This window comes from Elephantulus edwardii, unplaced genomic scaffold (assembly GCF_000299155.1).
Source record: "Elephantulus edwardii isolate Elephantulus edwardi_28Jun2011 unplaced genomic scaffold, EleEdw1.0 scaffold00080, whole genome shotgun sequence".
Lineage (NCBI taxonomy): Eukaryota > Metazoa > Chordata > Mammalia > Macroscelidea > Macroscelididae > Elephantulus > Elephantulus edwardii.
In genome coordinates, this window is record NW_006399830.1 from 374951 (window position 1) to 387583 (window position 12633).

General features: G+C 56.5%; 1 protein-coding gene across 1 annotated transcript in view; it reads right to left on the minus strand.

The window, feature by feature from the left end:
* PRKAR1B (protein kinase, cAMP-dependent, regulatory, type I, beta) overlaps positions 1 to 12633 on the minus strand; it is a 103640-nt gene that overhangs the window by 20554 nt on the left and 70453 nt on the right. Inside the window, exons 6-7 of the mRNA XM_006889601.1 lie at positions 8542 to 8700; positions 706 to 766 (exon numbers count right to left, since the gene is read on the minus strand). Of these exons, the coding sequence (XP_006889663.1) occupies positions 706 to 766; positions 8542 to 8700 (220 nt within the window). The remainder of the gene's footprint in view (positions 1 to 705; positions 767 to 8541; positions 8701 to 12633) is intronic.

The following is a 12633-nucleotide window of genomic DNA, read 5'->3' on the forward strand; positions in this document are numbered from 1 at the left end:
GAGGCGGGGCTGACGTTAGAGGCGGACCAACGTCTATGAGGCGGGGCCTATATGCACGAGGGGCGGAGCTGGCAAGAGGTGGAGAGGTGCAGGTACGAGGGGCGGGACTGACGTGTATGAAGGCGGGCTGACATGTGCAGGGTGGGGCTCACAAGAAGTGGGGAGGCACAGTTATGAGGGGCGGGGCCGAGGCCCACGTGTATGGGAGTGGGCGGGGCTGATGCGTATAAAGGTGGGACTAGCAAGAGGCGTGGTCTAGGTCCATCACGGGGCAAAGGTGATCAAAGGACATCATGCAAGAGGCAGGATGATGTGAGGGGGCAGGCTAGAGGAGCAAAGGCGGTGGTGAGGGGCGGGGCTAGTGACGATGGGGCGGGGTGATGCTAACGGGGCGGGGCCGGGCGGGGCCGTGGCCGGACGGGGCGGGGCTAGCGAGCCCTGTGTGTGACTGTAGATGTGTTAATGTGTACATGCCCGACGACGACTGTTGACGGTGCGGGTGTGTGCATGTATGGAGAGTGGATAGCACGCGTGTGTGCACGCGCGCATGTGCATGGTGTTTGTGTGATGTGTGTGCACGGCTGCAGAGCTGACCAGACAGCAGGAGGGATGGACTGGACTGGTGTATGTGACCAAGGGAGACGAAAGAGCTCCCTGAGGCCGGACAGAGAGACAGGTGGGCACCACATCTGGTAGGGCACTGACCGAGGATGGACACTTTGCTGAGGAATTCCTCGTACATCTTGCGCTTCCTCAAAGTGCTGCCCTGTGAGGAGAGAAACACAGGGAAGGAAAGTGGGTCTCTATGCCTTAATCGTTCCCCAAGTTCCCAAAGCCTCTCAAGTGATGGGGTTGTGGGGTACTTGAACACCCCCTACTGCCCTGCCGGGAGAAACATCCTCTCTCAAGGGCCTCTGCAGGGGCTTTCAGCCACAGTTCCTAAACCTCTGGCAAACAGACCCCAATCAACTGGGATACAGCCAATCAGAATACTTCCTTCAGGTTTTCAGTGTTGCCCGGCTGGAAGCTGTCTGCACTGGGTTCCTCTCTTTAATCTCCCAAAGGCCCTGCTACACTTTTTTTTAAGAGAACTGACAAAATCAAGTGTGTAATGCAGAAGAGAGTGCAACAGACATTGGCTAAGTACCTGGACCAACTGTGCCTGAAGATTATGTTACATTCTTTTCAGGTCAAACAGCCATAAATTACATCCCTCACCACACACAACCAATCAAAAGAGTGCTAAATAATACCAATAAACATGGTCCTGTCTGGACAAGGCCCGCACCTTAGCAAGGGACTGGACCTTGTGTGAGTTAGCAAAAAGTTACAACAACCTGTAAGGCGGAAATTAGTATAGATCTAGGTCTGCTCCTTCTTGCTAGATGGAATATGGGAGTGATGACTGGTGCTCCAGCAGCCATCTTGGGCCTTTGAGAGATGAGGGAGCAAGAAGATGTGAGGGATCTCGGAACTGACTCACAGAACAATGTATCCATTTGCAAGGCTCCTGGAGGTGTCAGACTGACTGTGTGGTCTAAGCCACTGTTAACTTACACCCAGTGTGGTGAACCTTCACATGGAATCCAATGGAACCCAAAGCACAGTGTATTAAGTGTTAGGTTGCTAACCCAAAGGACAGCAGTTTGAGCCTGCCAACTGACATACAGTAGGAAGAGGAGGCAGTGAGCTCCCCTATGCCTGCTGCTCAGAGTCCTGGACGGGGAAGTCCTTCGGCAGTTCACCTCTGCCCTACAAAACTGCTGCCTGACAGACTTGACTGAACACCAGTGGGCCTGGTCCTTAGCATCAAGAAGTCACTAAGGAAGTGACAACCTGTGACCACCAGCTGATGCTAAGAAACACTGTGGCTTCCACCCTGTGCTCTCAGATGGCTTGGCCAAGGGGTTCACTGAGGAAGTCTCCTGCCACCTCTGGTACCAAGGGAGTGCGCCCCACAGAACCAGACCCTCAGCCCCAGAGGTGCCATCCAAGGTGGGCAGCCTCGTCTGAGGAGGTGTTCCCCAGCCCAGGTCATCCAGCACAAGCTAAACAGTACTTCAGAGGTTCCAACACTAAACCCACTGCCATTGCCCCATCTCTCATGGCGACGCTGTGAGGCAGAGACCTGCCCCGCACAGGAGTCTGACCGCCTTTCTCCTTCAGAGCTGCATGCAGGTCTGGATCTCGGCCTCCCTCACCATTATGGAAGGAAAAGACTGGTTTGCAGAAGTGGAAATCCTGGTCCTGGGAAGGGGCAGGGACACAGGAAGAAGAGATCCTTTGGGAAAGAATGGCTGGAGGATGAAGGGCCTGGCCGAGAGCGAGTGGAGCCACATGCCTGTCCCAGAAAACTATGCCAAAAATGTGGACTGTGACGAGGGGGAAGGCAGGGCTCTGAAGTCCCGCTGCGGCTGCCACAGCCAAGCAAGGGCGTCTCCACAGTTGTCTGTTCTGGAATTTGATCGAGTGGTAGGGCTGACCTTTCCCACGCATCACGTCCGGCCAGCATGGCACGTCAGTGGTACCATGCCTCTTTCTCTTGCCTCCCAGAGGCCAGCCAGCATGTCATCATCTAAGTCCAGCACACAGGCTCCTGGAGTGGAGATGAGATCTCATCCCCAGGAGCCCCAGAGCTCGGCCCGGTGCCACTTATTCCCACACCTACTGCTGGGAGTGAAGGAAAGAAGGACCCACAGCCTGCGTCAGTCCCAGGGCCCCAGCACACAGGAAGCTGATCCAACTGCACATCCTCCCACGTGTTGTCAGCCAGGTGTGAACTTAGCCACAAACTCAGAGCCTCGGTGAGGTAGATGATAAAAGCACCTGCCTCACCAGGTCATCGCAAGACTGAGCACCGGGGAGCGTTAGTTATGCTGCTGGAGACAGTGATGGTGGTGGTGACCTTGACGGAGGTGGCAGTGGTAACAGTGGAGGTGGTGCTGGTAACAGTGGAATAAAGACGACTAAGGTAATGACAGCAATGGTGGTAATGATACTAATCGGTGGGGGGGTGTGGAGGCAAGGTCTGATGGTAACTGCTAGTGATGACAGCAGTGGAAATGGTGATGTGATGACCGCATTGAGGGTGGTGCTGACGATGGCGGTGCTGACGTGGGTACTGATGGTGGTGGTGAAGAGGGAGGAGTGTGATGGTGATGATAGTGGAGGTGGAGGCAGGGTGACGGTGATGATGTTGGTGGTGATGATGGGGCACTGATGGTGCTGGTGGAGGTGGGTGTTGTGTGATGGTGATGATGGTGGTCGTGATGTTGGGGGCACCGATGGTGCTGGTGGAGGTGGAGGTAGTGTGATACTGATGTTGGTAGTGACGTCTGAGGTATTGATGGTGGTGGTGAGGATAGACTTGGACGTGGTGACAGGGATGGAGGCAGTGGTAACACAGCAATGATGCTGGGAAAGACGGCCCTTACTGAGTATACAAAAAGAGCCCCGAATCAAGGCCTCCTACTCCAGGCCTAACCCCAACCTGCCCAGACCTAAAACGTACGCACTCTTGGACCTGTCCTGCCCTTCTGGGCCTCAGTTTCCCCATCAGAAGAGTTACAGCTGGACACCACATTCTCCACATCCCTGCTGTCACGGAGGACCATGGACTCTGCTGAGCCAATGGCATGTGTCATCACCATGCTTCCGTCACACCACTGCCCACAGAGAGGGTCCTGGCCATGAGAACAGTGAATAAGCTCGGTTGTTAACCAAAAGGCTGGCAATTTGAGTTCCAGCAGTCAACTTCTGAAACGTCCATCCTTGAAAACCCCAAGCAGCACAGTGTGACTGCCACACACAGGGTCCTGGAGGTCAGTGTCTACCTGGTGGCAACAGGGTTTTAGTTGTTTCCAGTGTGGAAGGAGCTGGGGCCAGAGGCCAGGTAGCTCCCATGGGCACTGAGTCCATACCTTGTCCTCCACGTCGTGGTGGCTTGGGGACGGTGAACCACAGAGCCCCTCTTAGACCAGCTTCGAGAGCTGGAAGGCCTGGAACTTGATGTCCGGACCCCTTATTTCCAGATGCCTGGGCACTGGCTTGGAGCTTCTGTCAGAACTTCTGATGCTGGAATTCCTGTTGCCCCACACCTGGCAGCACAGCCCAGTGGTGGAGGGGTGAGTCCAGGCCCCGGGAATGGGGTGCCTCCCCAAGTGTTTGCCTAAATTTGGTGGAGCGTGTTCCTCCAGCTCGCCTGGGAGACTCGAGGGTTAACAGCATGAATGAACAGCATTTCTGTACTGCTGGGGCTTGGCCACTGGTCAGCAAGGCTGGCTAGTGTGGCCACTTTGATCCTCGCTAGCCTGGTGGCACTGACCAGCACTTTGATGTGAGGACCCCACCACTGCTGAGTCCTGGGAGCCGCGGGGATGGGTGGGGCACGGTCCTGGGTGTTGTCACAAAGCAGGGATGTAGACTTGGGGGCTAGGCCCTTTTAGCCCCAAAACAGGAGGGTCAGGACTCAGCCCCACTAGACAGAGGGGCAAAGCCAAGCCAGAGCACACAGGCTTCTTGAAGCTCAGAGGCACCAGAGCAGACAGTGGACGGGTCAGCGGAGGCACTGGGGACCCAGGAGCTGGGAGGCCAGGTTACTGGAGCTTTGGCCCAATGGTCCCAGCATTAAACCTTACTCGGCTGTTCACAGTGCAAATGGCTGAGCCTACACACCCCCTCCTCACACAGTCATGGAGTAGATTCTGACCCCCAGGAACCTCACGAGATGGAGCAGATCTTCCCCAGGGACTCTCAGCCATTGTCACAGACACAGACCATCTCATCTTCCACTGACCGCTGTGGATTCAACTCCTGCAGCATTCAGTAACTGGTTCATGGCCCCACAGGGAGCCCCAGGACAGTGCTGCTGTAGTTGTGGGGTGCCAATGATGCCCCAACAGGAGACCCTGCCCCATACGGCATCATGCTCCCAGTCGGCTGTGCTTGCTCGATCCCATGGTGGTGGCCCGCTCTTCCTCAACCCTGACGGTGGGAAGCCCACCACTGAAACAGCTGCAGAGCCCCAGCAGACAGGATTCCCCGAGAGATTCAGGTGAACCATGGCCCAAAGCTTGAAAGGGAACCGACGAGCAGTAGGGGACCAGGGAGCAGCGCCAGGCGCTGGAGGTAAGGCAGACCCTGTCCTGTCCAGGAGCCAGAGAGCTGGCGGCCGGGCCTCGCCAAAGTCCCTCCTCCCCTAGAACGTGCTCAGAAAGGAGACAAGAGAAGGCCATCCTGGAGAACAATCAGGATCGCACCCTGGAACTGTAGACATGCGTCGAGGGCAGTGTGGAACGTGCTGGGCTGCAAACTGAAGATCAGTACTCAGAATCCACCAGCCATGCACAGCGGGCACGGGGGCAGCCCCTCTGGCAAAGACCACTCTGTTCTGCAGGGTCGCTGTCAATCAGAACCCCTCGTGGACTTGCTTCTGTTTCTTTTGAGCTGAAAGGGCTTCATCCTGCGCAACCCTGGATCCTGAATGGTTTGTGATCAAGGGCCGAGGGCACTGAGACCCCATCCACAGGGCGCTGCCTCACCACCCAGCTGCCCGGCCCGGCGGCCTGCCTGCCACAGCACGGCTATTCTTAGCACCCGGGGCCCCAGAATTAAAGCAGAGGAAGTGCCGACTGCCGTGGTGGTTTGGAACGTTGCTGAATAGACGGTTCCGGCCGCAAAAGTTCCACAGCCAAGGCAGGCGTGGACAGTGGATGAGGGCAGGGCAGAGGCTGCCGGCATGGGGTCGGCCAGGTGCCTAAGGACAGGAAGTGGCATGTCTGCGTCCTGCTCCCCAGGCTGGGTGCGGCCGTCTGGACTCCATCCTATGGGCAGGTCTCCCCACAAGAGGAGGCAGAAACGAGATGGAACAGCCCCCCCGAGGACTGGTCCTTCATTCCCGCTGTGGCCACACCACTGGAGCCACTGGCACGGGGCAGGTACCTGGTCAGCATCTGCAAGGAGTGTGTGGGCACGCAGTCTGTGTGTAGTGGACACTCAATGTCCATCAGGCACATGGTGGTGGACAGTCAGGTTGGGTCAAGTGTGACTGGGGATCTCACCAAATATGAAGACAATGTAATAGTTGGGAGGCCAAGCTGAAGCGACTTGGTGTCATGAAGGAAATGGTCATTCTAGCGACAGCAGGACAGACTGCTGTCCAGGGGAGTACTCTCCAGTTCCACTCTGTCCATGTGGACACAAAGCTGCAAGGGGCTGTAAGACAGGTGCATGCCCACAGACTCACCAGATGCCCTCCAGCTGTGCCGTGGGTTCTGCCCCCCCTTCTGTGCTCCCCCAGCTCTGTCCTGGAAGCAGGAGACCACTGTCCAACCTCTGAGGCTGCACTACGTAGCTGCTGGCTAAGCGTCCACCTCCTGCTGGGCACAGAGCAGGGCAGAGGCAGGATGTAGAAACAATGTGAGGGAGATCCTGGGAACCCAAGTTTTCTGTGGCCACCTCCATCCTCGGCTGAGGGACCCCAGGACCAATAAGCCCGGGGAGGTGCAAGCACAGCCGGGCTTGGGATAACTGAGGGATGCCAGGCAGGACTGCAGAGGCGGTAACCACCAGGCTCCCCTGGACCTCCTCTGGCCAGCGTGGCAACCAGAATCCCCAGTCATTGTCACCACAGGGGCAAATACATGGAGGGGAGTGTGAGGCCCCAAAAACGGGGGCCTTGGTGCCAAGCAGGCTCTGCCCAAGTGAGAAACAAGCTTGAGGGACCCAGCCCCTCCTGAGGGACCCACACCCTGCCACCTGGAGTGGTCCAGGGAGATGTGGGTGATGTGGTGTCTCCTGATGGTTCCTGGCTCATAGTCAGGTACCCTTTGCCTCTCTGAAGTGACCCCCCCACGCTCACACCCACTATGGCTGCTTGCTGCCCCACGACCACACCTAGAGGCGCCCAGGACCTGTGTGCTTGCATGCTCTGCCCAACTCCTGATTCCCAGGGAGCCCTGGGGCAGCTACCACTCTGCTGCCCCTCACTGAAGGACTCCTCTCGTGGCACAACCCTCGATGCTCCTCCACCGCTGGCCACTCCTTCCCCCACAGAGCCCTATGTCACCTGTCAGTGTCACAAGAAAGTTCATGCAAGGACAGTGCCTGTGGGCAGGACAGGTACGAAGTCACCATCAAAGGGGTCTCTGTGACGAAGGGTCGTCTCTAGTCCCAAGTTCCTCTCTCCAGGAGCTTGTGTGAGTGCCTGTCCCTGTGGGCAAGGTCGCCCAACGTCCCCAGAGCCCAACAGAGCCCAGGACACACACACACAGAGCAATATGTACACATGTGCAAACATCCATAAAAATGCATGCACGGACAAACACGCATGCACTGCCACACACATGAGCACACACATCTGGACCAACATGCACACTAGGGAAAACGTCTGCACATGCAAACAAACACCTGAAACATGCACGCACATGTGAACACATGTGTGGATGTGCACGCGTGTCGATGAACAAGCATGTGTCGACACCAACACATGTGAAGGCGCATACACACGCTAACATGAACACATGCTAGCAAGCACACGCCGATGGACATGCACACCCCTAAAGGCAGGCACATGTGTGCACACACAGGGCATGCACACATGTGCAAGCCCATGAACACCTGTGAGCACACCTGTAAACACGCACACACACGTGAAAACACACACATGAGCACGCCCACTCGCACTCTATCAGCCCTCTGCGGAGTAAGCCTACACCAGTGACCACTAGGGATCAGAGCAGAAGGTCCTGGAACTAATCAATCATCAATGGTCACGTTCACAGGTCTGAGGAAGACAGGTAGAACCCAAGCCCTCAGTCATCTTCAAACCTGGATCTCAGTTCCAGAATTTAACGTTCAGCCAACCAAAGGACAGGCCAGTAAGGTGGACAGTAACACCAAAGAGGCCCTCCTTAGATCAACCAAGCATTCCCAACCACCAGGGCAGCATTTACGCAGGATTGAAGTGTCAGAGGCAGGAAGAAGTAGAACTGGAGGATGAGTGGGAACTGCAAACACAGGGAGGAAGTGGGGAGGATGCAGTCACAGGGCGAGTATGGTCATTAATGTCAGCAAACAAAATGTATCAACTGCTAAATTAAAAATCTATTTGTTTGGTAAAGTCTCATGCAAATTACAACAAAAAGAAGGGAGGGAAAGAGAGAAAAAGAGGCTAGCTTAAAATCCTAAGGGTCACCCTCATAGCGTGAAAGGCTGGGATTAAACATGTTGGTTTGAGGGGTTCCCGGTGTCACCAGGAACCCAGCTCCTTCATGTCTGTTCCACCATCTTGGTGATGAGTTCACCTCATGGTCCGAGAGGCCAGCAGGCACGCCGACCACGACAGCATGACAGTCAGAGGGGAGGGGGGCAAAGCAAAGGGCCTTCCCAGCTGGCTGAGCCTCAGGAAGCTGTTCGGCAACACTGCACCTCATTGGCCAGTTTATGGTTAAGGAGCAGAACCAGCTCCCATTCAGCGACATCCTTGCCTTGAATGAGACCAGTCTTGGCCACAGGTGCCCGAGGGACCTGGTCACCACTCACCATGAGAATGCGGCGGTAGCTGTCGCGGTCAATGCCCCAGAGTTTGAGGTCCGTCTTGGCTTTCACCGTGGCTGCCCTGGGGGTGCCGTAGATGAGAGCCAGCTCCCCAAAGCTGCCACCCTCGCTGATGCTGGTCACCCACTCTCCATTCACGTACACCTGTGGGGCATGAGGGACACAATGAGACACATACAGGGTGTGGGGGGCTCACACCACCAGTGGCCTCTGCAGAACAGAGTCCTTGTTCCCGGTGGACCTGCACCTTTGGCCCTCCAGGCCATGGCCACTGGCCACCAAGAGTCTCAGACTCCAAGGCAGCCCATTCCCAGGCTGAGCCTGTTGGCGGGGGTAGGGGCCACCCCTCCAAGCTACAGTCTCTGGAACATTCAGCAGCTCCTGAGGCCAGGCCTTCTAAACAGGCTGGCAGGTTCAGCCTCGCTGGGTCTGTTTCCCCAGCTGGAGACTTAAACACACACCTCTACAGAGCACTGCACTCTGACAACACCATCTGTCCACTCATGATGACCAAGTACAGGGAACAAAGCACGGCCCAGTACTGCATCATCCCCCTGATAGCGCACAGATCCGTGGTCAGTTATAGATTTGTGATTGGCTACAGATCCATGATCGGGAACAGATCCACTGTTGTGACCCACAGACCGATCACCAGGTCTTTCCTCCTAGTCTTAGCTTGGAAGCTCTGCTGAAAGCTGCTCAGCCCCCAAAAGGCCTCTCCTAATAGAGGACAGGTGGGTGTGAGGTGCACTGCTGGGCATGAGGTCCACTCATGAGGACAGGACTCAAACTGGGGTCTCTGCATGGAAGGTGACCTCGGAGTCACCGCTGAGCCCTGAGGCCCAGTCCCCAGTAGGAACTGCTTCCTCTTTTCCATTCATGAATCCCCAGCCTCCTCTCCTGCTCCAGCACGCCCACCTCCACCAACGACCACTCCTGGCCACACAGGCAACCCTGACAGCCGAGCCCCACTTGGAGAGCTCTCGCCCAGGGTCTTCTCTCAGGAGCTGCACCCAAGCTGCCCAGGCGCAAGGCATGAATGAGGCCCTATGGCTGAACAGCCAGGACAAGATTGCCTTTCATGGGTGTGGGCTGGCACAGGCCCCCATGTCGCGTTGTGCGCCCCGCAGCCCGCGGCAACAGCACAGACCATGTATTATGCAGCAAGCGTGCAGACCCAGCGGCTGAAGATGGCCACAATGGCCACTCTTCATGCCTGCAGAAGGTCAATGAGCTGAAGAATGGCTCCTATTGGCAAAGCTGGAGTGAGTCGGGAGAGAATGGATTCTGACGAATCATGGAAGCAATTATTATTGAAATCAATGACTCATTATCTGGACGAGAAAGGAGGCACAGGCTGCCTGTCTGGGAGAAAACCAGCTTGCAGGTGATAACCCCCAGCCAAGCAGGGAGGAGGGAGAGGCCGGCAAGGGTGGGCAAGCAGCAGAGGCCAGACCATGGCCGCAGGCCCTCCACGACGGCCAGCATGACCACTACTCCACCAAGACTGGCATAGTGGCTGCAACCCTGGAACTGGGCACACTGGAGGCGGCGAGGGTGGGGAACGACAGGACGGGTTCAGACCTCTGGGCCCGAGGGTCGCTGACTTGTGGTGGACCTGACATCCCACCACCCACACACTTGGAAGCCCGGTGACGTGTCACATGCTGGGCGGCTCACGGGAAGGTTCCCGGTTCTAACCCACCAGCCGCTCTGTGGGAGCATTTACGGCTGTGGGGTTTGAACGAAGCACAGTAGTCCCACTGGCGCTGCTCCTTCTGCCTGGAATCACTTGCACAGCCACGCAGGAGAACTGGCAATGTGTGCAGGTGCCGTGGCTGCTGAGGTGGGCCTGTGCAAGGCGTCACAGGCTGAGCGTGGCCACTATCCGGAGTGCGTGTGGCACTTGTGTTGCTGGCTCACGCTCCAGCCATTCCCTGCCGCCTCACGGCCTACACTCGTCACCACTGACTCAAAAGCGACTTGCTCAGCCTCCAGCGGGTTTTCTGAGCCTTGAATCGTGTGGGATTGTTCATCTTCCTCCCAAGGAGCAATGGACAAATGCAAGGCCTCTGAGCGAAGCGTCTGGTTGAGCAGCTCAGCTCACAGTGGACCACACCCACGGCAGACCACCCCCACCCCAGCAGACCATACCCACAGGCTTCCACAGACCACACCCATGGGTCCCCAAGGACTGGATCTGGTGTGAGCACAAAACCAATGTGACTCACCAAGCGTGCGTTTCAGCATCTACCTTACGAAAGTGGTCAGGAACCAAACCTGAAGTGTCCCTGAGTTCTGTGTCCTCTGTCACCACACAGGACAGTGGGGGTCCACCTGTCTTCCCAGTGTCCCATGCTAACAAAGGCCAGGCAATCTCCTGCTGTCTCACGCAGTGACAGAGGACAGGGAGGAGACCTCCCAGTGGCACCTGGAGATGTTGGTTGTCATGGGCTAGCAGCCTAGTGTTTTGCCCCTGCACCACCAGGGCTCATGTTTGCAGATGCTGTTTCTAGTTACTACTCTGATGCCCTCCTCAGAGACCATCACAGAGCCTCGGAAGCCCCGTGGGGAGCTGCACACCGCCCATGGGGTCACCATGACCTGGCTGTACCTCAGGGCCAGGAGGTTTGGGCCTGATCTTGACCTTCTGGCATTACTTGGGCCTCACTGGGTCATGTGCACTCTGTGGGTTGAGGGGAGAGAAGACTAGAAGGAATGGGTGTGGGGCCAGGTCTCAGCTCTGGGGTCACGGAGGCATCTGCACGTTACCATCTGCCCCCTTTGTTCTTGAAAGGAGTGGGCGGCAGCACTGCAGGTAAGGCACCCTGCTTTAACACCAGAAGCCACCATGGTCAAGAGGCAAGGGTCAGCCTCTGTGCCACACCGCCAGGTGGGCCACGCTCCTGCTCCAGGTGACGCTGAGAGGCTAGATGGTGCAGTGGACACTGGGGGGTGGGGGGCTTCTGCAAGTCCAAAGCCCTGGTCTCCACAGGCTCCTGTGTGATGAGTAGGCCCCATTGTGCATCAGGGTCTCTATGGACACTGGCCTCTCTTCCCTCGCCCAGCCCAGGGCTGGTTCCACCCAGCTGGTAAGCCATGGCCCACTCTGGTCTGTATTCTTTCAGAAGGAAGATGGTGGGTCTCACCAGCCTACACTCACACCTCCACCCCTAGCTGTTCTCAGGACCACAGACACACGACCTGATCACCATCCATCTGTCCACGCCTGTTTGTGAATTCATTAATTTGTTCATTCACCAGTGATGCATTTATCAATCCACTCTTCACTTGTTTGTTTTTTCTTCTGTCAGTTCATCTGTTTGAGGCTTGTTCAGTTACTGCTCTTTAATCCATTTATCTGCTCATCCATCCATTCATTGCTTGTCCTTTCACATGGCCATGTTTGTCACTGGGTCATCTGCAGGTCACACACTCATTCGCTTGTGCACCCCCCACCCACCATCTCCTGCCTGGTTCTGGGTTCTGGAAACAGACCAGTGAGCAAGACTCAAACTTCTGCTCACGTGCATGAGACGACCAAGGAAGAGGCGTGCTCGCCACAGGGCCACTCGGAAACAGACTGCCCACGTGAAGACTACACTGGACAGGGATCTGGGAGAGGCTCACCCTAAAGAGGGGGACTAGCTGGGCCCACGAGCCACAGAACCAATCGTGTCAAAGCCTGGAGCCAGAGGACAGATGAGCAGAGGCCCTGAGGAGCTTCCACTCAGCTGTGGCTCAGAGATGGCACCAGGAGCAAAATGCAAGCAGTTCACTTGTAATCAAAATCTCCACACAGACAACACGCAGTACTATCGGCAATGGCCAAAAGGTAGGTGAGCCCTAGTGTCCATCGGAGGATGACGGAGAAACACAGCACCTTTTCAGACACCACATGCCTATCAACAGAGACAGATAAACAGTATGGATCACCCCCACAATGAAGTCCTGCTGCTGTGTCACCCCCACGACATTGTCGTGTCACCTCCACGATGTTCTGCTGCCGTGTCACCCCCACGACGTTGTCATGTCAACCCCACGATGTTCTGCTGCCGTGTCACCCCCACGACGTTG